Source organism: Primulina eburnea, chromosome 2, assembly GCF_022965805.1.
Source record: "Primulina eburnea isolate SZY01 chromosome 2, ASM2296580v1, whole genome shotgun sequence".
Taxonomy (NCBI): domain Eukaryota; kingdom Viridiplantae; phylum Streptophyta; class Magnoliopsida; order Lamiales; family Gesneriaceae; genus Primulina; species Primulina eburnea.
Genome location: NC_133102.1, coordinates 47,647,134 through 47,668,076, shown reverse-complemented (window position 1 = coordinate 47,668,076; position 20,943 = coordinate 47,647,134). Strand labels below are relative to the sequence as shown.

General features: G+C 33.6%; 2 protein-coding genes and 1 non-coding gene across 4 annotated transcripts; 2 read left to right on the top strand and 1 right to left on the bottom strand.

The window, feature by feature from the left end:
- Positions 1 to 319: 319 nt before the first annotated feature.
- On the bottom strand, positions 320 to 4,309 carry LOC140823935 (formin-like protein 11). Its single transcript, XM_073185531.1, is given in 5 exon segments — positions 320 to 571; positions 574 to 1,195; positions 1,268 to 1,503; positions 2,165 to 2,355; positions 2,443 to 4,309. Coding segments are annotated over 5 exon segments (2,664 nt in total). The 5' UTR covers positions 3,954 to 4,309; the 3' UTR covers positions 320 to 467.
- A 13,277-nt stretch (positions 4,310 to 17,586) lies between these two features.
- LOC140823934 (stress-related protein-like) lies at positions 17,587 to 19,548 on the top strand. 2 transcript variants are annotated; one of them, XM_073185529.1, is made up of 3 exons: positions 17,587 to 17,739; positions 17,828 to 18,049; positions 18,973 to 19,548. In XM_073185529.1, exons 1-3 carry the CDS (start codon positions 17,704 to 17,706, stop codon positions 19,426 to 19,428), a joined length of 714 nt encoding a protein of 237 aa, XP_073041630.1. In that variant the 5' UTR covers positions 17,587 to 17,703; the 3' UTR covers positions 19,429 to 19,548. The 2 variants fall into 2 exon arrangements, with proteins under 2 accessions (XP_073041630.1, XP_073041629.1); XM_073185528.1 differs by having other exon boundaries at positions 17,678 to 18,049.
- A 985-nt stretch (positions 19,549 to 20,533) lies between these two features.
- Positions 20,534 to 20,654, top strand: LOC140824929 (small nucleolar RNA U19). The gene has a single exon (XR_012116543.1). It is a non-coding gene; the product is annotated as a small nucleolar RNA U19 (small nucleolar RNA).
- The last annotated feature ends 289 nt before the right edge of the window (positions 20,655 to 20,943 follow it).

The window sequence follows — 20,943 nt, the reverse complement described above, 5'->3', positions numbered from 1 at the left end:
ATTAATAATTTACCGTTCACTTAAAATGAAATGACCAAAACCCGTTATATAATTTTCATTCATGCTGATCATCCCTCACCCATTGATATTAAAAAAAAAAATATCCATCTAATCCGAAACGATGGAGCTGATTTTAACCGAATATGTAGGAGGCAGGGGCGAGTAAATCCAGCTTTCATACCAAGCCAATAATAGACATTCACTGGCATCCTCCGAAATCTCCGCGAAGCAATGCAAACATTTAAAATCACTCACCAATCCACACACTAGCGGCTAAATATGGTAAATTTGGTTGCAAATTATTTACTTATTCAAAATTAAGATGATTGGGATAGCAGCTTTAAATGTATTTGTCGGCTGAGAAAATTCAAATACATATTTTTGAAGATGCTAACAATCATAGAATATATATATATATGGCACACAAATACTATGGACAAACCAAGCCATCATCTTCTTCTACTCTATCAGAATACAGATAAAGGGTTAGGACCTCGAGTCGTTTTCGAGCTCCTCAGTTCCTTGCACACATTATCTAACGTACACAAAAAATCTCTCACAATTATAAAATACGAAGTGGGTTCGATTCGTCTGTGCTTACGTTTCCATGAAAATATTCGGTGATTTCTTTAACATGTAACAAGACTCTATTCTCATCTTGTTCCACTTCTTTCACCTTCGTTTTTGCATACTTTAAGAATGATCTCATCGAAACAACAAAGTTACCACCCTTTGTTTCTTCCATTATCATGTCCTTTTGAACCAACTGTTGCAGTTCACGCATTCTTTCAGATAAATTTGTAACCGAACTTGCAAGAACATCCAAGTCTATTGTTGCTGTTTTTTTGACATTGCATAGCTCCGTGCTTAAACCGGAGACAAGATCTAAGCCCATTTTCCTGTATTTTTCTTCCTTATCTTCAATATTTAAAGTGTTGCTTCTCATATTGATTCTGCCCATTATGCTTTCTGATACTCGTAATCCCTCTGACCGCATGATTTCTTGAACGACAAAATGAAGGAGTGTAGTTTTTCCATCTGTTCCCTTTACATCAGCAAGTTTAAGAAGGGCGTCAAGCTTGAAAGCTTTGGCGCCTCCCCTTGTCGTTCCAATGTTCATTCTGTTTCCTGTTTTGAGAACAGCGTCAAGTAGTTTTAGGAAGAGTCGGCTCGATCTTAGTTCCTTGCACGCCTCCTAATATAAAACAAAATTTATAAATTCATAAAGATAATACTAATATGTTGGAGATTGGTTCTTTTGTATTACCTCGAGCATTGAGAAAGATTTTATGAGATGAAAGACCTCGTCTTCAAAAGTCTCTCGGTATAGCATAGCCTCTATTCTTGCAAATGCAAATGGTATCTTGAGCATCACCTTCACTAATCTCTCAGCTGATCCTAATTCAAGAACATCTCCTCTGTAGTTTGAGAGCTTAGCCTCTTCTTCCTTAGTGGGAACCATCTTTGAGAGTGTTTCTAAATCTTGCAACGACATACCATTCCCTGTTGGGAATACAACCAAAGTCTCACATTAGAAGCTCAAGAGGAAAATCATGTGTTAATAATATAAGATTATATTAATATCTTTTGGGTAATGTCCACAAGCAAAGCCACTAGAGCTTAAGCTTAAAATTGACAATATATCATACATGTAACTTTAATGTTTCAACTAGTGGTATCAGTAGGTGAAATCATCGGATACGTAAACAAAAGATGTGAGGGATCTCGATAAAAATCCTTGAGAAGCTCTCGAGGTGGGTGATGCTCCCGGTATTTCAGGTAAGGCGTGCGCTCTAATGCGGTAAAGAGGAGTGATCTCGATAGGATGATGGATAAAGCTTGAGGGGACGCCTAGATCACGAGAATAATGGTGGAACTTTGTTTGAGGGGAAGATTGTCGGAATACAACCAAAGTAATGGGTTAAAAAGATGGAATGATATCTCAATTGATACGAGGTCTTCTGAGTAAAATCCAAAAACAAAGCCATGAGTGTTTAGATTCAAAGTGGACAATATCATACAATCGTGGAGATATGTGACTTCCATGTTTTATATAAGATCTCAAATAAATTATGTTCTCTCTACTTATATTACATATTTGTGGTTGTTTCTCTTTCAATGTTTTTTCCCTCATATATGAATGAAAAAACTTAAACTTTCGTACCTCGGATTAGCGCTGCGCATACTTGTGCTGCAGTGACGTTCAGTGCTTTAGAAAGTATAGTTATGTTATGTAATCTTTTAGGATCGAGGACATGCTTGCTCGGTGATGGAGTTTTGCTTTTTGCTTCACCCATTTTGATGGTATTTTGGAGGTTGTACCCGAAAAGTGACTCAATCATTTCCTCATCAAATCTGTCATGTTTCGTGATCATAAAATGCTTAAGCAAAGTCAGTGAAGTTATATAGAACTTTGACTTAGTTTCTAGAGTAGTGTCTTACTCAAACGAGCTTGACCGAAGCTTGTCCCACACCGTTGATCGATCTGGTGTAGCTCGAACTTTGTCCCAGTGGAGTGGTTTGAGCTTCGGTAATGGCGAGCCATATTTTCCTGACGGCATATGTTGATTGAGCTGGGAAGGTGGAGGAGGTGGAATTTTGAGAGGATTGTTGGTGTTCCCTTTCGAAAGGGATGGTGCCGATGGCGGTGGAGGACTTGTTTTTGGAGCTTTGGAATACGAAAAATTCGTCAATGTGGACGATTTAATGTTGGATTTGGCTCTTAATGAAGGAGATGAAGAAACGTGCATGAATGGCACTGAAGGTGGTGGCGGCGGGGGCGGTGGTGGCGGCTGCAGGGGGGAACATGGGGCTGATAAAATGGGATTAGAGTGCGAAATTTCTGAAGATATAAAAATGAGTGATTCTTTATTTTGGTCATCTTGAGAAGGAGCTTCAAAAAGTTCGGAAATGCTAGAGGCTGATGTATTGGAATTTCTCACTTGTGGCGAACATGAATTGCAGAAAGAATGGAAAGATTCAACATCAGATGAATCAGATTCTTCAATGATAATTTTATCATCAAATCCATGAATTTGTTCTTCGGTAATCAATCTTTCACCGTGTGAAAAGTGAAGGTCCTCATTTTTATACTCGACCGACTCAGAAATTTCATGCACAGACACAGTAGTAATTTCCACAACAGAACAAGAATGCACAACTCTGTTATCAGATTCTTCATTCTCGTCATGTGAACAATTTGACATGTTTCGAGCAAAAGCCGTTTTTCCCGGATCGGAATTTGGATTCATGCAACCATGTTTTTGGTTTAATGCAGTTTCTAAAGAATCAAGGTAAAAAAGGTCAGGGCCTGGATCTGAACTCACCTTTTTCACTGAGCTTTGGGATGTGGCAAACTTTGATTTGCCTTTGTTTCTTGCTTCAGTTGTGTTCATTGATACACTTATTTTGGTCCTCCATTTTTGCTGTTTCTTGAATTTCCTGCAGCAAAAGAAGAGCCCAATTGCACACAGTATAGAGGTAACCCCAACTGACGCTAATACTGCACTCAAGATTCTTCTATCTTTCATGCCTTTTCCTTTGTCTTCTTTCTGTACTTTATGACCTCTCGAGGACGAAGAGTGATAATGCAACGGCGGTTGCGCGTGTCGGTGAGTGTGCACCGCCGGAGCTGGAGTCCATGCGAGTGCCGGTGAAGGTGATGAGGATGGAGGAAGATATGCAAAATGGCCATCTCTTAATTTGTGAGATTGGAAGCTTTGAAGTCCCGATAGAACTCTAAACTTCTCCAAAAACAAGACAATTTTATCTTGTTTTTCAACAAATTCCTCCCTATTATTTCTTACATAATGTACTTCACTGTTGAAGTAGTAATGTTGTGAATTGAACGAGGCCGTTGCAATAAAATTGTGGGTGCAATAGAAAGATGCAGTTACAAAGAAAAAAAAGATCAACAAAAACATGTGGAGAACTTGAGAACCACCAAAACCCATGTTCTCGAATTCATGGAGAATTTAGACACTATTTTGGCCTATAAATCTAGTTTAAAAATGAAAATGGAGTCGTAGTTTGTTTTGGATGGGAAGACATATGTTTTGGTAGTAGACTAGTAGAAGTAGAGAAGATGCAAAACCAGTGTCTTTAATGCTATACTCCAAGGAACCTCCGATAGCCTGCAGTTGTAGGTGCTTTATTTCCCCTATTTTCTAGCTCTCCTCCATTAATTCTCCCTTGACTAGTGTGTTGATATTTAGTACACCAGCTGCTCTTTTGTACACTTTTGTCTTGATTCTCTGTTTAGGACCTGACTGCATCTGTCACCTAATAAGCCTTACCGAATTTTCTTCTCTTTAATACTTGAGAGTTTGTTTGGAGTTATTGGATTCATAACTAGTACGTGCCACTAACATTTTGTCGAAATCTTTAACGTTTTTGTCCCATTCTTGAACTCGTCGTAAGAGATTGTAATAGTCAAGCTAGGCATCATCATAGTTAAATGGTGTTTTTAGTTAAAACAAGAATCATGGGACTTTTAAGTTTTGAGTCAACTATTACATTTAGCTAAATCATGTCATGCTAAAAGTATATTTAGGTTGTTGGTTGGGGTGATGGCGTAATCTCACCTACCAGTTTAAGTAAATCTTTGAATGACACCGAATATCTCGCATCTTGATTTGGTTTGAATATATAAACATCACACTTTGTGAGATTTTGAGGTTGAACTATCCAAGATTTTAGATTCATTCTCTTTCAAAAACCTTTTTCCATTAGCTCTGCACATATTTCGCCATGTAATCACCATTAAAATAAAGTAAGCTAAATTTGGTCTCTTGTGCAATTGCGTGAGAGACAAGTGAGGTGGTGGGGAATCAAACCGCCTAACAAGGTTGAGCTATGCATTCGCCACAAGGTAACTTGGCTTCTTCTGAGTTACTTTGGATAATAAATTCATTTTTTTATGATTCAAGTTCTTTTGGAAGTTAGTCATGAATCTACTCGACTGAGATTCAGAATTTAAAAATAAATTGCTTTTGGTTCGAACTCAGTTTGAATAACGGAGTTTAAATCATGATTGCCTCGTACTTTTTGTTTCAAAGTTAAGATTTTTGGGTAAGGTTTCTCTTATTTGTAGAATTCTCAAATACATCACACACAAAAACACACACACACACACACACACACACACAAAACTAAAAATCCAAATGTGAACAAATTATGAAAGAAAAACATAAATCAAATAAGTAGGAAGCTTGAAGTCTTCACCGATTCCTTGAAACCTTACGAGCATACTGTTCTCTGTGACATGACCACTCGATTCGTTCGATTGTAGCCAGAGGACTGACTATATGGGATCACGAAGCTAGAGTAAGCACTCAACATAGGAATATAAACTAGGGGGCTAGGAAACTGGGTAACTGCAAAATTTGATGGCACATGTATATGTGTGTGTGTATATAAATATGTATGTATGTATGTATGTACGTTATACACACATATTATTCATTTATAGAAATCTTATTGTCTATGCATGTTTGGTGCACTTCATTTCTCCACACGTGATGCACAAAAAGTGTACATGCACATCATTTTTTTAATATTTATTTTATGTTTCAATCTATCATCTCATCCATCAAAATTAGGAGGTCTAAAAATATGAAAATTGTTTTGTTCATGTTACTCACATGGACAATTCATTATCCACTCAGCACATAACACATGTGATGAGTTGATAAATTATGTACGATCATGCAACTATGATATATAAATTGGCTCAAGCTGGGCCAAGTTGCAACCCATCAATATGTAATCGAATCAAATTTCAAAAGCTAGTTGAATTCGAGATGGATCATCCATCCACCTCCTAAAAGTATAGGCATCTTCAATATCTCGAACAGGAAAGAAATCATTTTATATAACTTTATTAAAATTTTAAAAATAAATAGATAGATAAGGTGGGAGTAGCTTTACCAAAGGAAGGAGTAATAGTCGGTTATGGGACGCGCAAACACCGACTTTCTTGTGAATACAACGTAGAATTCATAATTATTCCACAAATCGTTATTTATGGTCGTTTGTTTTGTTATGATAAAGTTTATGTTGTTGACGTCGACTTTGTTTAAAAATCATACAATCGCAAAATAACAAGTTTCGAAATATAATATATAAAAAAAAATCAGTCTTTTCATAATGAGACAACGTTGTCTTCACAATGCATAAAATATAATAAAGTGCGGAAGCATACAACTTAAAAATAAATTACCGACATAATTTAAAGTGATAATCTTGATCGACTCGGGTTTCATCATCATTCTCAAAAGTGTTCTTGCTATTCTCATGTTATTATTTGTTCCTCATTTTTATATGAGAAGGTGATGTAAGAGATGAATATTATGTTAAATACTCACCAATTGGATGTCGTTCCAGACATAGAACAATAAATTGATGGAATATGCTTTGTACCAAGCGCATTTGAATCCCCTTACTTGATTATGTGTTTCAACCCAACTATCATAAATATCAGGTTTATCCAGCAAGCATAACATATATTTTCCCATGAGATTATAAAATAGAGTAAAACAACATTAATTAGAATAAACAATCTTACACAATATGCTAAGAATTATAACAAAATTGGAACCAAACAACTTACCATTCAACAAGACAGACCTTAACAAGCACAATCTAATATGAACTACAGCCAATATTGTTGAGGTAGAATTTTCAACATAAATACAAAACTACAAATATAAATCAAAAGAGAACGTGCATTCAAATTTTTTTCCCAGAGCATTTGATGAAGGTGAGTATATGATTTTAAAAATAGTTTAAACCAAATAATCTTCATTTCCCCCTTGTCAAATGTTGTATCTAGATGATTTTTTACTGAAGCAATTCACATACACCAAATGAGTAAATCAATGTGCTTTGTGTGGGGAGCAGGTATATGAAAAGGATGCGATTTTATTATATAATACAATAATGAAAAAACATATGTGACTCATTTACAATTATGGGATGTATAACTGGTTAATTTGCCGGCTTTGGACTAAGCAAAATTATCTTTGCTCTCTCAACAAATGAACCACCATAAACTATGAATTCAGATTAAGGGTTCAATAGGTGAATACGAGGATGTGCACGGGCTAAACAATTTCTACATAAAGTATTATGTATTTTAACGTCTAACGTGACAAGAAGACCAAATTAGGAAAACCGTTGAAAAATAGAGTACCAAATCGAGTCAATCGAAAAACGAGGGATAAAAATAAAAAGGTAGGTGCATTTTCGGGTAGTTCGTCGAGTTCGGGTAGCAAATTTCTACCCGAACTACCTGATCGAGTACACAAGAACCCGAATTGTTTTTTTTTTAAAAAAAATCATAAACTTGTTATTTAATGACATATAAAGATAGTTAGTCTACTTTTTATAAAATCTGGTATATACATCACAAACTACGCGGAACCCAATTCGTGCCCACCCCTCATAAAAGAGAGCTAGGACTTTAAATTAACAAAAAAATGGAGCGCCCATCAATAAATGCAATTTTAATTCCAGTGGCATTATTGTAAAACTATCAGACTCCCAAGTCAATTTATTAACCCACATATTCTCCATTATAAAATTTAGGCTCCTCTTCTCAACTTGCATAGCGTGTAGGCTCTCTCCGCCCCCATCATCAAATCGCGAAGCCAAAAATTCAGAAAGAGAAGGATAATTTTGTATAAATCAGAGCGCAGATTTAGTCGGTAATTGGCGTTTCTCAATGGCATGCGTCTCGCAATTGCTGCGGTTTCTGTTCTTAATCTCATCTCTGCTGCTTCTCCTAGTGTCCGTGGCGGCGACAATGGGTTCTGGGGATGCGTCTGTCTGGATGATGCCGGCGATGAGATCGGGCTGCAAGGGGACAGTCGCCGAGTGCCTCGTCGACGAAGATGAGGAATTCGAGCTGGATTCGGAGTCTAACCGGCGGATCTTAGTCACGCGCAAATACATCAGCTACGGTGCGCTGCAGAGGGACAGTGTACCCTGCTCTCGCCGCGGTGCATCTTACTACAACTGCCGCCCTGGCGCACAGGCTAACCCATACTCCCGCGGATGCAGCGCCATCACTCGTTGCCGGAGTTGAAACAATTATTAACTGCAGTATTGGTACTTCGATTGTTTAAATTTTTTGCTTGATTTTTTTTTTTCTTTTTCCACTTTCTTTTTTAAACGTGCATCGGTTGGTTGGTTTGCTTGTTTGTTTGGGGGAGGGTGTTTGGTATACCATAAATTTGTGGTCACACTTTAGTGATGTATAATAATGAAGATATTGTTATGTTATTTATTATATCTCTTGGTTGTCATATATTTCTTTTTTTTTTTGTGAAAATAATATTACGCGTGATTTTCTAAGATTTTGATTATTAATTTTTTTATGCCAAATTAATTTCCTTGTGGATGAAATTGGTCAGCCTGTGTGTTCTTTAATATGTTCCCCTTTTGTCTGTGCATCCTCTATCTTACATATTCATCAGACTGGTTTATAGTAAATATTTGTTTTATTGGTTATTGTACGTTTGGATTCAGAAATATGAATAAACTCGTATAATTAATAAAAAAAATCTAAATTTTATTGTAGTTATTATTTTTGATATGTTGACAAATGGATAACTAGATTTGAAGTCTTTAATTTAGAGACAGCCCAGATACAACCAAGAATACAGCTGGAGATGGGTATTATTAATAATCAGGCAGCTAACTATCCATCCATATTTATGATAAATATTTTTTTATATTATCATATATATATATATATATATATATTAAAAAAAGGTACTTGATATTTTATCTTATTATTGGGAGCAGTTATAAAAGTAACGTACGTAAAAATATTGTCGACGTGAAAAATAAAAATATTCTTCACATGGCAAAGCCAGTCTAAAAATCACATTTGCGTGGAAGATGATATTTACAAGTAATGTTACGAACTTCTGTTGATAAATGACCATTCAGGTTCGAAATGTAATTGAAGAAAAATATGATCAAGTATTGGATTTTGGTCCATCTTATAAGAGTGATGTGATTTTTACATAATTCATGATTGCCTTGCCAGGAAATAGCAATAAATTATCTACAAGTACCAACTTACTCATTTATCTCCTCTATTTAATTTGGGGTGTTTTTATCTTGATTTTTAGTCATGTATTTACTGAATAAAATAAAATTAGTTCTTTAATTGCCCTTGTTTTACAATTATCGTCTTTTATAATAATAAAAAAACACAGAAATTTATGTGATGAGTTAATTTTATTATAAAGATTTTCTATTCAGATCATTCGGTAAAATATATTATTTTCTATTTTAAATATTATTTATTATTATAAATACTATCATGATTTATTTTTTAAATTGATAACAAACTTTAGATATATAACAAGTAAACTATACGTTAGCTCGGACCTTTTTGTCAGAATATCAAATCAAAATAATGAAAACGTGTACTCCAGTAGAAAACTCACTTTAAGGGAGAATTGGGGAAAAATCCCTATTCAGAAAGTTGAACTTGAGTTCAGTTCCTAGCTCATAAATATTTTAGCTGCACTCTCTGACACATGGAAAAATTTATTTTGTACTCCCTGTTCATAAAAAAAAAAAAAAAAAAAAATAGTATTTAGCGACGGTTTAAGAAACCCGTCGCTATTTAAAGCGACGGTTAAACCGTCGCTAAATATAGCAACAGAAAAGTAAACTTCGTTAAGTTTAAAATGCGACGGTTTTTGATTTCTGTCGCTAATAGCGACGGTTTAATTACAAACCGTCGCAAAGTTATCCATTTTTAAAAATTTTTCTCTTACACTTGGGTACATAAATTGAGAATTTGAGCATATATTCTGAGAGGAACTACTAACAAAAAAATGCAAAATCATGTCTCGATTTAATGAAGTAAGAGTTGGGAAATCAACTCTTTACCATGGTTTTAATCCACCTAACACAAGTCAGTAGCATAATAATTTCCAGCACAAAATAGGTTAATTCAAGCATACTATCACAATAATTTCAGTATATTTCATACAATATTGAGCACATAAATTGGGAATTTGAGAATATATTCCAAGAAGAACTACTAGCATAAAAATTCAAACTCATATCTCAATTTATTGAGTAAGAGTTAGGAAATCAACTACTTACGATGATTTTAATATACCTAATAAAAGTTGATATCATAATAATACTCAGCACAAAATAGGTTAATTTCATCACACAAACACAACAATTTTAGTATATTTCGTACTCTATTAGATACATAAATTGAGAATTTGAGCACATATTCCGAGGGAGACCACTAGCATAAAAAAGTAAACTCATATCTCAATTTATTGAGTAAGAGTTGGGAAAGCAACTTCTTACCATGATTTTAATCTACATAACAAAAGTCAATATCATAATAATATTCAGCACAAAATAGGATAATTTCACCATACAACCAAAACAATTTCAGTATATTTCATATTATATTAGGTACATAAATTGAGAATTTGAGCATAAATTTCGAGAGAAACCACTAACATAAAAATGCAAACTCGTGTCTCAATTTAATGAGTAAGAGTTGAGAAACAACTCATTACCATGATTATAAGCTATTTAACAAAACTAAATATCATAATAATATTTAGAACAAAATAAGTTTATTCAAGTATACAACCACAACAATTTCAGTATATTTCGTACTCTATTGGGTATATAAATTGAAAATTTGAGCATATATTACAAGGGGAACCAGTATCATAAAAAAGCAAACTCGTGTCTCGGTCTATTGATTAAGATTTAGGAAGCCAACTCCTTACCATGATTTTAAATTTACCGAACAAAAGTCAATATCATAATAATATTTAGCACAAAATAGGGTAATTCCACCATACAACCACAACAATTTCAATATTTTTTTATGTATTATATTGGGTACATGAATTGAGAATTTAAACATAAATTTTTAGAGAAACCACTAGCATAAAAATGCAAATTCATGCCTCAATTTTAATGGGTAAGAGTTGAGAAATCAACTTTTTACCATGATAAAAGTCCACCTAACACAACAATTTCAGTATACAACCACTACAATTTAAGTATATTCTGTACTCTATTGTGTACATAAATTGAGAATTTGAGCATATATTCTTAGATGAACTACTAACAAAAAAATGCAAAATCATGTCTCGATTTAATGAGGTAATAGTTGGGAAATCAACTCTTTACCATGGTTTTAATCCACCTAACACAAGTCAGTAGCATAATAATTTCCAGCACAAAATAGGTTAATTCAAGCATACAATCACAATAATTTCAGTATATTTCATACACTATTGAGCACATAAATTGGGAATTTGAGCATATATTCCAAGGAGAACTACTAGCATAAAAAATCAAACTCATATCTCAATTTATTGAGTAAGAGTTAGGAAATCAACTACTTACCATGATTTTAATATACCTAACAAAAGTTGATATCATAATAATACTAAGCACAAAATAGGTTAATTTCATCACACAAACACAACAATTTTAGTATATTTCGTACTCTATTAGATACATAAATTGAGAATTTGAGCACATATTCCGAGGGGGACCACTAGCATAAAAAAGTAAACTCATATCTCAATTTATTGAGGAAGAGTTAGGAAACCAACTCCTTACCATGATTTTAATCTACATAACAATAAATTTATTGTTTGCATTTTTAATCTAATGAGATATGAAATTGTTGTGTTTGTGTGATGAAATTAACCTATTTTGTGCTGAGTATTATTAGATTAAAATCATTGTTATGTAGATTAAAATCATGGTAAGGAGTTGTTTTCCCAACTCTTACTCAATAAATTGATACATGAGTTTACTTTTTTATGCTAGTGGTCCCCATCGGAATATGTGCTCAAATTCTCAATTTATGTATCTAATAGAGTACGAAATATACTAAAATTGTTGTGTTTGTGTGATGAAATTAACCTATTTTGTGCTGAGTATTATTATGATATCAACTTTTGTTAGGTATATTAAAATCATGGTAAGTAGTTGATTTCCTAACTCTTACTCAATAAATTGAGATATGAGTTTGATTTTTTATGCTAGTAGTTCTCCTTGGAATATATGCTCAAATTCCCAATTTATGTGCTCAATAGTATATGAAATATACTGAAATTATTGTGATAGTATGCTTCTTGTGCTGGAAATTATTATGCTATTTGACTTGTGTTAGGTGGATTAAAACCATGGTAAAGAGTTGATTTCCCAACTCTTACTTCATTAAATCGAGACATGATTTTGCATTTTTTGTCAGTAATTCCTCTCAGAATATATGCTCAAATTTTCAATTTTTTTGTTAGGAGTTCCTCTCAGAATATATGTACTCAAGTGTAAGGGAAAAATTTTAAAAAATGGATAAATTTGCGACGGCTTTCGATTACATCGTCGCTATTAGCGACGGCAATCCAAAACCGTCGCATTTTAAACTTAGCGATGGATTTACTTTTCTGTTGCTATATTTAGCGACGGTTTTCTTAAACCGTCGCTAAATACTATTTTTTTTTTTTTTAAACGAACAGGGAGTACAAAATAAATTTTTTCATGTGTCAGGGAGTGCAGCTAAAATATTTCTGAGCTAGGGACTGAACTTAAGTTCCACTTTCTGAATAGGGATTTTTCCCCAATTCTCCCAAACTTGACTTTAAAAACTCTTTTGTAATATATATCATTTTTATGTTTAAAAATAATTAATAGTGGAAGAGTCCATTTCTATTACGACTAAATATTTATTGAGATTGCTTCTGGTTTTACATTGATTATTAGTGCCTTTTCTGTACGATGGAATTAATGAGTTGGGAATAAAACTAATTTTTTTTAATTTCATTTCATTTCATTTTTTGCTTTATATAATTTTTTAAATGAGAACAACAATTCCCATGAAATCCTTATTGTCATGAACATGCATGACAATAAATATATATATATATATATATATATATATATATATATATATATCAATAATTATAGTAATGATACAATATATTTCGTATATAATATGATTTAATTATTAAAAATGATTTTATTCACTCCAATTTTTCTTATGTCAAACATAAAAATTGAAAAGATAGATCCTTCTATTTTTCAATTTTCTTGATTGTATTCATATTTTATTTTATTTAATCAAACCAATTAAGCATGACCTTAGAGTCGACATACATGTCTTAATTAGAAAGAAAAGAAAGCAAAGAAAATAATGATGCGCGTTATCTTCATTATTATCTCGAAAAAACGAGGTTTGTGTAATGCCCGGAAATTTGATCCTAATAATCGGTAATTATTGAATTATAATTTGACATGATTATAAGAGGATTAATCGGGACTCGGTTTGAATTCGATATAAAATATGTATGTGCGAGGACGAAGCTCTCGCGCATATGCGCGGCCTGGCAGGGTGCATATACGCGAAATGTCCAGAGGACCTCGTGCAGATGCGCGACCTGAACCCGCGCATGTGCGCGAGGGTGGCAGAGAGTTAGCAAAAACGAGCAAAGGCCTCGCGCATATGCGCCAAGAGGTGTCGCGCATATGCGCGAGGCGATGTGCAAGCACGCGCCGAGACAATGGTCTGGCGCATATGCGCGAAAACAGTGCGCGCATATGCGCGAGAAGCTTTGGATGAAATTTGAGGGAGACACGTATCAATTACATGCAATATATATATATATATATATATATATATATATATATATATATAGGTTGAACAATTCGTTTCACGCCAGAAATCGAGAAAATGTTTCGAGAAAAGAATGAAAAATCCTTACGCCTTCTTCTATTACTGTTGATCGATTTCATATCGATGTGGATAGAATCGGAGTTTCTTCTATTACTGGTGATCGATACTATATCGACGTGGATAGAACTGGAGTCTTTTCTATTACTGTTAGTTGTTATGGAATGCCAATGTCTGAAAACCGGGATCCCTAGGCTATGATTGAGTCTAGTCTGAGTCGTGGAGTCACGAGCATTATCGAAAGTTTGATATTGATTATGTTTCAGCTTTTGATATATAATTGCTGTTATCTGTCCATGCTTTTATGTTTATCATATGATTGCATGTTTCGTTGATTTATACTGGGAGTATATTCTTACCGTAATTATCCGGCTGTTGTCTTGTTTGTATGTGTACTTGACAACAGGTGGGACATGTTCAGGGTCCAGGAGATGAAGAGAGATCGTGATTAGAGTGGAGGCTCCGGACTTGGATTAGAGATAGGGTTTGGACACTTGACATTAGATGTTAAACCTTAGTTGAATAAATGTATATGGTACACGACTAGTACTTTTATATACTGAGATGTATATATGTTTTATGTCATTACGTTCCGCATTATTTTTTTTAAAAAAAAAACCCTATTTATTATAATTGTTTTAATTAGTCCCAATGATGAGTAAGAGCATGATTAGCGTCCGGGTCCCCACAGTTTGTATTTATGAATAGAAGTAAGTAATTCACTACGATTTGTTCGATTATATATAAAAATTTGTACAAAACTATATCATATTGATTTTATAAAAATTTTATGCAAATCAATCATCGATTTTTTATAACCAAAGCAAGCCAAAAAATTAATTTCGGTTTGAATTTATTTAAATGATTTAATTTAAATTTTGAGCCTCAAAGTGAATTAATACATGAAATATTACAATTACAAAAATTAGTAATTGACCATTGATGAAAGTTGGTCGGATTTTATGTTTACTCATGAAATAGAATTTATATAAGTAAAATATTATAAATAAAAAATTATACAATTATAGAAAAACATAAAATTTTATAGATATGCTCACTTTTATTTGAGCTAAAATTTGCAATTAAGAAATTGTCAATATAATCATATTAATATCCAAAAATATACAAAATTAACAAAAACTATTTTTTTTTAAAATATTTATGAAGGAATAGACCTTAAGTGTATTCAATTTTGATTGGTTTTGTTTATTTCATTTTTTATAATCTAAGGGGGGTGTATTCAATCTAAACTTTTAATGATTTTTATGGAATTTTAAAATTTAGAGGTATTCAATCTAAACTTTTAATGACTCTATATATGTTTAGTGGTATTCAACATGGATTTTGGTAGAGTTTTAAAATGTCATGTGGTATTCAAACTTGACTTTTTAAAACTCTCCATAAGTCAAGAGGTATCCAAAAAATCCATAGATTTTCAAGGATTCTTATTTTATTATTCATGTACAAACCTTGAAGCCTTATGTACAGTTACAAAAAATCTAAAATATTCTTCCACCTATACCAAAGATTTTGATGGACTTTCTTTTTTGAAAAATACACTATCTCTCTTCTATCTCAAGCCATCTCTAGGATTCTTCACTCTCTCAAATAAATTTCTTCTATTCAAATGTATGATTGGTCATTCTAGAATTTATTATATTGCCAATATTTATGTATAAAAATAGATGAATTGTTGTTTTTTTTCTTGAATCATTATGATTATTGTATTTCATAAATTTTCTTTCATCTCATAAAAACGACGAATGATCCGACATGTGATGAATTGTGTTTTTTCTTGAATCATTATGATTATTGTATACCAAAGGAGGGTCGATTTGAAATTCATCACATCGACATGATTACTTGACGTAAATGAACTTGTTCGGTAACACAATTCAAAGCATCATGTTTGATGGTTGGGACTGTAATTAGACCTACCAATTCCTATGGACTTGTGACTGTCTTCGTCGGGATGATACCGAGTGGAATTTTCTCTTGGTTCCGTTTCCTCTCATATTTATTGCATCCCCAGATAGGCTGCTTGAACCTAGCAAGCTGATGAATATTCTCTCATCCAATTCACCCTTATTGAGAACCATATCATAATCATTTTCTAATAACATCATATTCGTAGATAAAGATGATTCATCCATCAAATATTCAAAATAGATCAACCCATCCGTGACAATATTTTCCAAATTTTGGGTTGTACATTCAGCAGCCAAGCAAGGCTTTTTCTTTAATATACGACCCAAACAGAGCTTGTATTGGCTTGTGCCGGCTTACCAAATTTTCTTCGAAATGAGTGTCGATGTGATGAATTTCAAATTGAACTAGATAATGAAGCTCGATTGTCTTCATCGGCACAAGTTTATGGAGATGACAATTTTGATCAGTTATTTGATACTCAAGAACAACAACGAGCACGAGCTAATGCATGGAGGGATATCATAGCCAATGGAATGTGGAGCGATGTTGATCAAATTGTCAATAATGAATAGATTTTTTTATGTAAAAGTCTACTTATTATTTTGATTGTTCATTTTAATAAAATTTTATTATGAACTTATAAAAATAATGTTCATTAATATGTTGAATTGACATAAAGAATTGAAATTTTGATTTCAATAAATTGGATAGTTCATTTGTCGTTTTTCACAAATTAAATTTATTTAATCTTTAAGTAAGTAAAATTCATTTACATTTTCATAAATAAAAAAAAATTAAAATTGAATAGGTTATACATGTCCAATAATTATTTAAAAGAAATTAATAAAAAATAAATCACAATTATAAAAGTTTACAAAAGTCTACAAAAATCTTGAAAAAAAGTCTATAAAAGTCTATGAAATATGTTTTACAATTCCATGAGATTCTATAAAAGTCAATCAAAATACATCAACTACACAAAAGTCCACCTTTTAAAAAAAATCATTAAAAGTCATTAAAAGTTTAAATTGAATACACCCCCGTAAAACTTAAATCAAACTAAATTTTGATTTGGATGATTTCAAAATCAATTCAAACCGTGATTGACTGAAAATCAGTATTGGTGTCGTTTAGTTTAAAAGTTTAGTTCGGTTTCTAAACCACCCATATTTAGAGGGAAGTGGGGCTTAGACAGTTAGACATACATTTTAGTCAATTAAAATTAAAATGCAAAAACTTGTGTGAGACGGTCTTACGGGTCATATTTTGTGAGACGGATCTTTATTTGGATAATCCATAGAAAAATATTACTTTATATGCTAAGAGTATTACTTTTTATCGTGAATATGAGCAGAGTTGACTCGTCTCACAAATTGAGATCCGTGAGACGGTCTCACATGAGACTTGCTCAAACTAAAATTAAATTAATAATAAATTATAAATCTCCATTGTATCTTTTTATTATGTAACTGGACATAACCCGGTGTATTAAAGCATGCATGAATTTGTTTGGAAAAAATCTGTATTATTAAATTTCATATATTTATATATACTTAATTAATTAATTTATTTTTATTAATATACTAGGTTGGGTGTGTCGATTTCATTGTTATTATATATCGTTGACCCTTGCTGCAAATTTGAAGTGTCACCGATTTCATATATGTATATAAAATTTAGATATTTTATAAATAAATAAAATCTAGAGAATTCGACATGGGAATTAGGGGTTTATTTCATCCTATCTTGTGAGGCACTGTTTCTATGAGGTGATCAAAGGCCCGGATTTAAACACACATACACCCTATGAAGTGATCAAAGACCCAAATTTAATCACCATGTAAAATCAATGGCTGAAATCCTGTGAGGATACTGCCCCCACAGATAACATCTACTCTACCGGAATTAGGAAAGTTTCTGGAAGAGAAGTTTTGTCAACGACCCGAATGACGCGTTCCCATTTATCTCCATAAATACCGCAACGGTTCCTCCTCCCAACACATCTCGATTTCAACTCTGTGGTTATGGAGCAAGCAGATTCCAACCCCAAATCTAATTTCGTAAGAATTTTACACAATTTTGTCGTCTTATCATCATATGTGTTGCTGTACTATTTATGATCTGCCTTTCCGCTGTAATTGTGTCAAGATGGAGGAGGACAAGAGGCTGAAATACCTTGAATTCGTGCAAATCGCGGCTCTCCATGCCCTGATTTGCGCTTCCAGGTTCTACAACTACGCAAAGGAAAAGTCGGGCCCTTTGAAGCCCGGAATCCACTCCGTCGAGGATACCGTCAAAAACGTCGTCTCCCCTGTTTACGACAAATATCATCATCTCCCTATCGAGGTCCTCATGTTTCTCGATCGCAAGGTCTATTTCTCTTTTCTTTTCTTTCTTTTATGTTAATAATTAATAACTGTCATTGTTATTTTTTGGATTCATTTAATATGGTTTTGTTTTCCAACGCATGGAAACACCGCTGGATTAGAAATTACAAATTTAGCAGTAACATTGTGTTCAACTTGGGTACCAAATCATTATTGTCGTCGTCTCTCCATTGGTCGCTTTAATTCTTTCTAGTCGGGACCTGTTTTGCTGGGCATTAAATATGTGATTCTAAAGTGCACTTGCATATGGATAGCTCGCAATTGATCTCCGAGGCTGCAGACAGGGGCTACTCAAGCACTGATGTGAGCAAAGCTGGAGGGCTGGGGGGAGATATCAGACCATCTCCAATCCCATGATTTTTCACTCCTATCCAACACCAAAACTGACGCTAGATTGGAACAGCTCTACAAGCTACTCCACAATTTTTTTTTATTTTTTTTAGTTTTTAATTTGATTAATTTAATATAAATGTTTAATATTTAATTAATTAATATTTTTTTGAAATTCTAATTATAAAATTTTTAATATTCTGATTAAAAATTAATTAAGTGTCAAAATAAAAAATAAAAAAAAACAGAGATTAAATTAATAATGTGTTAAAACACAGATTAAATTAATAATGCGTTATAAATAATTAACATAAAACAGAAATATTAATATTGAAAAAAAAGAATATTTTTGGAATATTCTATTGTAGTGTAAAATGTAGTGTAATGTGGTTGGAGATGATTTTAGTGTAACACCAATGTAGTGCAATGGATTGGAGATGGCGTCATACTTTCATATTTTTAGCAAATGTGTGCTTAAATTTTAATTTGTGGATTCATCCGATAGCACCATGTGGTAGAGGTGGATATTGTTTTTTTGCTGGTGAAGGACTTGTACAATGTTCGTTTTTATCTCAGGTTGATGAATCTGTGAACAAGGTGCAGAGTAGTGTACCCCCAACTCTGAAGCAAGTATCAACCGAAGCCATGGATACAGCTCAGAAAGCTCCACAGGCTGCTCGTTCAGTCCTGGCAGACGTCAAGAATACGGGCATGGTGGGGACGGCCTCGGGGCTTGCAAAAACTGTGTACACAAAGTGTGAGCCTACTGCCAAGTACATGTACACGAAATATGAACCCGTAGCCGAGTCCGCCTGGCAATCCCTGAATAAGCTGCCACTCTTCCCTCGAGTGGCTCAAGCTGTTGCTCCGACAGCCAGTTATTGTTCGGAGATGTATAATCATGCCGTTCAAGTTTCATCTGAGAAAGGGTTCAAGGTTGCTTCGTATCTCCCATGGGTACCCACCGAAAAGATCGCTAAGATGCTTTACACTGGAAACATGGCGGAGCCTTTGGTTTCTGGTGTCCATTGATGATGTTCTTTGACTATGACCGGTGATACTATCCGTGCTAGCGATTTGTTATATTATTCTTTGTTTTTGATGTTTGGAAAGACCGTCCATTCTTGTTACTAAGTATAAGAAAATATTAAATATCACCGTTCGTTCTGTTACCAACAACACATATTATTTAGATTTCGAAAGAAAAATAATTTACCACATATAATTTACGATTACTGGCGAATTCAACTTGTATGGCTAATATTCACATGAATTGTAGTTCATACATATCACGTTAACTTGAGACGTCTTCTTGTGAAGTTCATTAACGACAAACATCTCTCCAACTCAAAAATATATTATATTGTTATGAAACCAAAAAGAATTCAAAGACAAGCAAGAAGCTTGTTTTGTAAGTTTAATTTTCAACGTATCAAATTCTTCATGGCGATGCTGAATGAAACAAAAATATAATATTTTATTTTCACGTTAGCTATGAGAAATAGACAATCAATAATAAAAGACAATATATATATATATATATATATATATATATATATATATATATATATATATATATGTATATATGAATATGGGAAGAATTGTCATCGAAATGGCGCATTGTTTGGAAATTAACTAATAAAAATTTACCAAAAAAATGAATGAGGCTAGGAACCCAATCTTAAAGCCCATCGAAAACTACACATTTAGGATCAAATAAGCCCAGCCCATTACTGTGCTCCAAGCTAATGGACCTGTAATGGTGCTTGGGCCTTGGAGTGAAGGATATCTCAGAAAATAAACCCTAGCATGCGACTCCGCCGTTGCCTACGATCTCCATAAATCTTACCTCTACATCTCACTGCTACTCGATCTGTCTGCTTTTCTCGCTCTCTTTCATTTTTTTCCCCTTGGTTCTCTAAAATCTAAATCTTCACCTAAGCTGTGACGATTTATTAGCGTGTGTGTTCTTGCTATGTGTGATTGGTTGATTTTCTTGGTGAAAATGGTTGATAAAAGTGCGAAAGAGTGTTTCTTGGCTGATGCCGATACGAGAAAAAGTGCCGAGTTGTGGAGATTTACTATGTGAATTGGACGCCTCTTGAGTAGCCATATGAAGAGTTAATTCTAATCTCATAGCCGGCTTAGTTACGAGGCGGACAGAAACTCTCAGATCCTTTGGGGACTTGAGAGGGAAGGTTTTTTGAGTGGACTTTTTTGTTCTTCCTCAATTGTCCTTCAAGAAGCCCTAAACATGTCCGTATGTGTGATTGTTCTTGTCGCGTCATTGGATTACTAGCACTCGGTTTTCCACCCATTTGAGAAAATTTTATTTAGAAAATTGAAATTTTATTTAATTTTATTTTTCTCCAAAACTGTAACTTTTAGTCCACCCCTTTACTCTATTTCTTGGTCATTCTCTGCAGATGACATTGTTTATGATCTCGGAAAGTGATACGGTCACTGTCTTTAATGTGGCTTGTTGGCATGACTGCATGAGCAAATACTGAAATCTGAATTCAGCTGCCTAGATTCGGCCAGGATGGC